This window comes from Rhinopithecus bieti, unplaced genomic scaffold (assembly GCF_001698545.2).
Source record: "Rhinopithecus bieti isolate Rb0 unplaced genomic scaffold, ASM169854v2 scaffold_15769, whole genome shotgun sequence".
Taxonomy (NCBI): domain Eukaryota; kingdom Metazoa; phylum Chordata; class Mammalia; order Primates; family Cercopithecidae; genus Rhinopithecus; species Rhinopithecus bieti.
The window spans coordinates 3372982-3381463 of NW_016809129.1; the positions used below are offsets into that span (position 1 = coordinate 3372982).

General features: G+C 33.2%; 1 protein-coding gene across 1 annotated transcript in view; it reads right to left on the minus strand.

Moving 5' to 3' along the window:
* The window catches only part of PIK3C2G (phosphatidylinositol-4-phosphate 3-kinase catalytic subunit type 2 gamma), a 385467-nt gene that overhangs the window by 33298 nt on the left and 343687 nt on the right, over window positions 1-8482 (minus strand). The window contains 1 exon segment of the mRNA XM_017888605.1: window positions 2516-2610. Within this exon segment, the coding sequence (XP_017744094.1) occupies window positions 2516-2610 (95 nt within the window).

Here is an 8482-nt window from a genome sequence, read left to right on the forward strand (position 1 = left end):
AAAAAAAAAAAAAAAAAAAAAAAAAAAAAAAAAAAAAAAAAAGAAGGACAGAAGCAGAGACAACTGTTAAGAAACTGCAGCAGTAATTCAAGTAAGAGATGCTGGTGACTTGAACCAAAAATGGAAGCAGTGGAGGAGAAAGTTGATGTGTTCTGGATTTATTTTGAAAGCAGAGTAACAGAATTTGCTGGTAAAATGGATGTAGCTTTTGGGGAAGGAGAGGAGTCAAAATGACTCTAAGGTTTTAACCTGAGTAACTAGAGAATGAAGGTGCTATTTACTGAGATGAAAAAGGTGGCAAATGATGTAGGTTTAGAGGGGCAGTCATGAGAAGTTTGGTGCATACTGAGTCTGAGACACCTATTATATTTATACTAGGGTTGCTGATAGTCAGTTGTACATACAACTCTGGATTTCAGATGAGAGTTCCAAGCTGGAATTGTAGATTTGGAAAAGAAAAACAAGTAAGTAATGTTTAAAGCCATGAGGCTAGAGGTAGAAAAAGAGGAGAGGTCTAGGATTGAATTTTAGGGCACTAAAATAAAACCTTTCAATGTTAAGAGATTAGAGAGAAGAGAGGAACTAGTAAGTAAACTGAGAAGGCAGACGGAAGCAAATATTACTACATCATTAATAGCTCTTTTTGAGAGCACTGGTAACGTAGAGGTTCTCATGGCCCTAAGTGTTTTCCACTATTTTAGGGTCATTTGGTCATTTTCTATTTACCTATAACTTGATCTCAATTTTAAACTCTCAATCTTAAACTCTTGCTCTTTCCCATTCACTCCTCCTATCCCTGCTTCATGCTTGCATCACATTGATTTTGAAGATCTTCATTGGTACTGTAATTTCATCTGAGTGTAAAATGCATTTTTGAAAACTGTCAAAAGTAATTTGGTGATTCATCTGGTGAATGAAATGGGTGACCAGGTTGGTTAATATCGCTTTTGATCAAAAATCAGGAGTGACCATTGAGTAATATCACCAAGTTTACTGTTTGGTTTACATGCCCAGTCTAAAAGCGATTTCATCAGGCTTGCTCTAAAAATTACTGGAATAAATTTATCATTTCTAAGAGGACTGTGTTCAAGGCTTATTTTCATATATGAAATACATATGTAAGTTTTGTTAATTTGATTAACAATATTTCTTAATATTGTATTGTTTTATCATATATGTTTATATAGTTGCTTAAAATCCAGCAACATGCATGGAGCCATAAATAATGTTGCACTGAATCTTCATTTTGCAATGTAAGGGTTTCTTAAAAAACTGCTATTCTCATTTAAAGTAATTATCTAGTGAAAAACAATGGAAAATAATTGTTTTCATTAGTAAAAGATTTGCAGAAAATTTTAAAATATTTGCCCAGATACTACAAAAATTGCTGATAGTGAGCACCAGAGGTTTACAAACAAGCATTCTTGGATGTCTGAATAATAATGAATTTGTAATGAATGCATTGTCTTCAAATTATGCCAATTATTTGTTCAACAAACAAGTATTTATGGTTTTAATATGTTTTAATATTGTTTTAATATGGATGCGTGTCATATGGAGAAGAGTTTGCTCTTTTAGATCTTCCAAAGGCATCCTCAGAGATTTATATGCACAAAGAAGAGAGCAAAAATTGTGTTACTGACTTTCTCCACATCTGGCATAGTCTCCTGGGAAGTTTTTACCATGTGGAGAACCCGTTTTGTCTAGGCTCAAGGAAGATTAAAATAGTTGGTGAGGTTTAGTGTTTTCCTTCTATGTTTGCTACACCCCAACTCAGGTCATTAGTCACTTACCCTGTGACACAGAAAGCTTCCTCTCTTTCTTAATGATATGGTCCAGTTACCATCAATGCCTCTGACTTGCACCATCCTTAAGTGGCATGTAATAGAGAGTGGAACTTTCAGTTTTCTTTGGAGGCTAACTACAGATTTTATTTTAGGTTCTGGGATGGGGACACGGAAACAAAGATGGGGTTTCCGCTCTCAAAACACTATTATTTTTTGAGGAGAAGGAAACACGCATAAGGAATTACATCACAATATGATAACTGTATGATGCTATAAAGTCAATGTACAATGGGAGTTTGGGAGAGAACCCTAAGAGTTCTTGGTTTCAGGGAAGGTACTGGCGTGATGCAAAGAGATGGAGTGAATTCTCCACCAAGTTCAGCATGTTGAGATAGTTGGAAATTATTGAGACCCAGCCTTTTTTCTTTTACCCTTCGATCCTCCAGCTAATCCGGTTATTTCAGAGCCTTTTCCCTAGTTTTTTTCCTGACATTTTGAATGAAGTTTAACGTTCATTCTAGGACTTTCCTTGTGAAGTATTTTAGAGTCTTTACCCCAAGGATCACAGTCATCCTGAGGCAAAAATATTGTAATTGGCTCATTGTTCCTTACTTAAACTTGGCCGAGATACCCATTCCTCTAACTAATGTTGACACTAATTGCCCAAAGGAGGTAAGTGACTTCTGAATGTAGGCTTACTTGTTTCTTATTATACATAATAAACTTACAATGTTTTTCATGTGTTTCACTAGTATGGTCAGCTTCACATCCTCGTAGGATATGACTAACTGCACCTTAGGCTTCTTGTCTGGAAACTTCTCACCTGATAAAAGAGTAGAATTTCAGTGAGTTCAGTTGGAAAGAGCTCAGCACAGGAGCAATCAAACATTTAAAAACTAAAACAGGACTAATAAATAATAAGTAGAATAAACATTCTTCAGATAATGTTGAAGAATCTTAATGCTCTTCAGGAGGTGGAGTTGATTAGATAGAGATGGGATTTGTGTCTAATCTTTAACTCTTCCTCTAATATTTCATATTTTGTTTTGATTGATACCATTATTTTCTCAACAACTTAAGCTTAAAACCTCAGTGTCATTTTTGGTTCCAATTTTCTCCTTAGCATTCATTATAATGAGCTTGAAGTATTAGAGGTCACAGAGATTAAAAGTGTGGCCTTTAGAAATCAGTGAACCTGAGGTTCAAGGCCCAGCACTACTATTCATGACTTTGTCATCATGACTAAATTAATCAACTTTATATAAAATGGAAATAATAGTTACTTTTTGAGATGGGTGGTTGAGATGATTAACGGATAAAATTCAAAAGTTGTGACATAGTAAGTGGTTAATTTGTACTAATCTCTTTTTTCTCATCCCATAGCACCTAATTCAAACTCATATAAACATTTTGTCTAAACTACTAGGATATTCTCTCACTCCTCCCACTCCCTGCACAGAATCCAAATCTATTTGTATACCATTACCAATGTAAGTTTCGGACAATAAATTTTATAAAATTATTTTTTGATCAAAATGCCTTTCACAGATTTCCATTGCTTATAAAAAAGGTCTAAATTTGTCAGCCTTGTATTGTAACTTCTCATTACTGTTTTATTTCCCACTTTTATTCTGTACTTTCATTCATATGTTTAGTTCTACAAACAGGCTCTACTATTTCTTTCTGGTAGTTTCTCATATTATTCCTTGTAATTAAAATGATCTTGTTAACCATTTTTGTCTGTTGAACTTCTACCTTTCTTCAAAGCTTAATTAAAATGCAAAATAGTTTGTGTGGTCATCTCTCCTTGAACTCTCCTAGCACAGCCCTTATCATGGAATATTTACATTGTAATTATTTTATATGTCTCAATTTGTTTAGGGGATTACAATCTATCTCAGAGCTTACTTTTTACCCCTATATCCCCAAGGGGCATAAGCCAATGCTTACTCCATAATGTGCACATTAAACATTTATATAATAACAACAGTAACCTTAATTTTTCTTTTGAGTTGTATCGCAACATCATTAAAATGAGAATTTTAGTTTTTTAAATTAAAAATTTATTGTTTACTGCCCAAGGATTAAACATAATTTATAGTTTTACTAATATTTCCCTTATAATCTCTGGTTGTATGTTATCTGGGGGAATTTAGAGACCAATTTATTAATAACAAAGAATTTGTCAATGGTCATCAGATAGTCAATCCTAACTTTCTAATCTTCCCTAATATTTGAAAATTATACCTGAGCAGTGCAGTTATACCTGATCAGTATAATTTTAAAATATGTAACTTTTCAAAGCTTTCTACATTTATTTGAGTAATTTATACATTATATGAGGTGATATTAATTTTATTGTTAATAATATGGATTTCTGACATTGAAAAGGATGATTTTTACCATTGAAATGGTAATATAATAAAAATCACTTATAATGTCTTGATTACAATAACTGGGAGATGTGAGTTAGAGATAGTATGACTTAATTCTGAGTAAGACTGAAGTAAATTGCATTTCATAATAAAAAGATGTTTGGTATAAAGGTGCTAAAAATGCTGATGACGTTTTGAGGCACAATGAACATTATATTTGAATTACAGAGTAGAAGAATTGTTAAGTAGACATCCAATGTATTTAATCAGAGAAGTTTTAATTCAAAGGTAGAAAATTAGCATAAATTTGTGATTGACTGCCTAAATAGTAAAAGTACAATTGCCACTTGAACTGACTGAAGATATTTCCCCCTCGACCTCTTGTGCAAGATTAGTAACTAAAGTATCCATCAAAACATGCCAGAGCTCAGAACCCAGTGAAAATTCACACCACTAGGAATTGACACTCAGTAGTCAATGTTGTAGTAGGAGTAGAGACGCTTAATATTTCTGTAGCTTCGACTGTGTGCCAGGCTAAGAGCTTTATGTACAGTAACCCATTCAATCATCATAGCAAATCTATGAAATTTGTATTATCTCCATTTTACACTTGAGGAAACTCAGGCACTTGATCCAAAGTCATAGAGACAATAAATGGTACAGGTTTAAGTGAGCTCCAAAGTCTGTGTTTATAAGTGCCTAGTTTATAAGCCAGGTGACAACATAAGAAAAACAGCTTAAATGAACTCAAGAGGGACATTTGTGAATAGCTTAATAAGTTCAAGAGGACGCTAGGATATGTTGGTCTTCTGCTTCAAGTTAGTCTGAGGGTTTCAACTATGCTTAGATTAACCATTTATAGTAACTCCAAGAACTGTTAAAATATTTTTGATTTTAAGGATGATTGTGTTGAGATGCTTGATGCATGGTACTACAGCAGCTAATACATTGCTTATTATGCAAAATATGTCCATTGGCATTAGAAAATGGTATCTCAAGTTTTCACTGTTTTCAGATGATATATTCATATGAAAAAAATTTTAAGTACACATAAAAAGTCTTCCTAACATCTATCCACCCAGTTCTCCCATCATTATTTTATTAGTTTCCAATGTATCTCTCCAGAGGGATACATTTTTGGGGGGAGTTGCTTCATATTTGCAAATATAGATAAGTAATTCTATTTCACTCTTTTTAATAAGCATAGTGTATTCATCATTCTCCACATATATCTTGGAGATATTTTCCTATCAGTAATACATATCTTTATTTTTTAAAATATAGGTTCTTAGTATTCCATTATATGAAAATACTAGTTGCTAATTCATGGGTAGGTGGATTGTTTCCAATGTTTTGCAGCTATTAATATTTCATATTGTGTGAATCATTTTGTACCTGCATCATTCTGTACCTATGCACAAATATCACAAGATAAACTTCCAATATCAGGATTGCAGGTCAAAGAGTATTAGCATTTGTAGTTTTGATGAATATTGCCAGCTGCCTTCCATGGAGGTTCTAACAATTTGCATTATTACCAGCAGTGTATGAGTGCCTGCTGATTTATAACCAAGCTTGTTAATTAAATTTTTGGGGTTTTGCCAATCTGATTAGAAAAAAAATGGTGTCAGTGTAATTTAAATTTGCATTTATCTGAGTGAGGTTGAGTATCTTTCACTTGGTTAAGAGTCATTTATAATTTCTTTTTTGTGGGTTATCTTTTTATACTATTTGCTCAATTTTTTATTTGGTTGTATATCTTTTTCTTATCATATTCTACATGATAGTTAGGTGTTAGATAACAAATCCCTTGTCTGTAATGAATTGCAAAAATTTCACCCATTTTGTCATTTACCTTTTTATTTTATTGAGTTTGCTATGGTGCTTTATGGCATGCAGGGCTGTTATGGCTTCTGGATTTTGGAGTCACAGCTACAGTAATTCATTTCAAGATTATAAAGGAGTCTTTCCGTTTTCATTGTCACATGTGTGATTTCATTACTTATATTTAAAATACTTCCTCCATTTGTTACTTATCCTGGTATATGGTATGAAGTATAGTATCCCAACACCATTTTTTGAATTTTCCCTTACGGTTTTGGTCACATACTAAACTCCTGACTGTATTTGGCCATACAGGTATTTTTGAAAATCCTATTACATTGCATTTATTCATCTATTTATGCACTGACACAGCACTGTTTTAATTATTGAGGTTTTATGATATGTTTTGATATCTAGTGGGCCTTGTCTTCACTCATTGCTCTGTTTTTACTAAGCTTTTCTATTTTTTCTTTCTTTTCTTTGTTTATGAGCTGTAGAATTAGGCTATCTACTTGGAAGAAAACCTGATAATATTTTTTTAAAATTTTATTACATTTCAAAATTAATTGGAAATATATGTCTTTATGATGTTGAATTTTCCTACCTAAGAGGATAATATGTCTATCATAAATATGAGATTTCAACAAAGTATCAAATACAAAATTGATATATAGATATCAATTATATGTTACATATAGACATAAATTTACGATATGAAATGTGCATTTTATATATGTATATAACAACCATTTATTGAACAGGAAGTCCTTTCCCCCTTGCTTGTTTTTTTGGTTCTATGGAAGATCAGATGACTATAGGTATGCAACTGTATTTCCCTAGTTTACATTCCCACTAGCAGTGTAGAAGTATTCCCTGATTGCCACACCCATGCCAACATCTACTGGTTTTTGATTTTTTTATTACGGCCATTCTTGCCGGAGTAAGGTGGTATTGCATTGTGGTTTTGATTTGCATTTTCCTGATCATTAGGGACAGTGAGCATTTTTTCATATGTTTGTTGGCCATTTGTATATATCTTCTTTTGAGAATTGTCTATTCATGACCTTACCTACTTTTTGATAGAATTGTTTGTTTTTTTCTTACTATTTTGTTTGAGTTCATTGTAGATTCTGGATATTAGCCCTCTGTCAGATGTATAGACTGTGAAGATTTTCTCTCACTCTGTGGGTTGTCTGTTTACTCTGCTGACTGTTCCTTTTACTGTACAAAGATGCTTTCGTTTAATTAGGTCCCAGCTATTTATCTTTGTTTTATTACATTTGCTTTTGGGTTCTAGGTCATGAAATTGTTGCCTAAGCCAATGTTTAGAAGGGGTTTTCCAACGTTATCTTCTAGAATTTTATTTAGTTTCAGGTCTTAAGTTTAAGTCCTTAATCCATCTTGAGTTGATTTTGTATAAGGTAAGAGATGAGGATCCAGTTTCAATCTCCTACATGTGGTTAGCCAATTATCCCAGCACCATTTGTTGAAAGGATGTCCTTTCCCACTTTATGTTTTTGTTTGCTTTGTCAAAGATCAGTTGGCTGTAAGTATTTGGGTTTATTTCTGGGTTCTCTGTTCTGTTCCATTGGTCTATATGCCTATTTTTATACCAGTACCATGCTGTTTGGGTGACTACGGCCTTATAGTATAGTTTGAAATCAGGTAGTGTGATGCCTCCAGATTTGTTATTTTTGCCTAGTCTTGCTTTGGCTATGCAGGCTCTTTTTTGGTTCCATATGAATTTTAGAATTGTGTTTTTCTAATTCTGTGAGGAATGATGGTGGTATTTTGATAGGGGTTGTGTTGAATTTGTAGATTGCTTTTGGCAGTATGCTCATTTTCGCAATATTGATTCTACGCACCCATGATCATGGGATGTGTTTCCATTTGTTTGTGTAATCTATGATTTATTTCAGCAGTGCTTTGTAGTTTTCCTTGTAGAGGTCTTTCGACTCCTTTGTTAGGTATATTCCTAAGTACTTTATTTATTTTTATCTTTTGCAGCTATTGTAAAAGAAGTTGAGTTCTTGATTTGATTCTCTGCTTGGTCACTGTTGGTGTATAGAAGAGTTATTGATTTGTGTACACTAATCTTGTATCTGGAAACTTTGTTGAATTCTTTTATCAGTTCTAGGAGCTTTCTGGAGGAGTCTTTAGGGTTTTCAAGGTAAACGATCATATCATCAGCAAAGAGGGACAATTTGATTTTCTCTTTACTGATTTGGATGCCCTTTATTTCTTTCACTTTTCTGACTGCTGAAGTGAGGACTTCCAGTACAATGTTGAAGAGGAGAGGTGAGAGTGGGCATCCTTTTCTTGTTCCAGTTCTCAAAGGAAATGCTTTTAACTTTTCCCCATTCAGTATTAGTTTGGCTGTGAGTTTGTCGTAGATGGATTTTGTTACATTATGTCCCTTAATGCTGATTTTGCTGAGGTTTCTTTTCTTTTCTTTTCTTTTCTTTTCTTTTCTTTTCTTTTCTTTTCTTTTCTTTT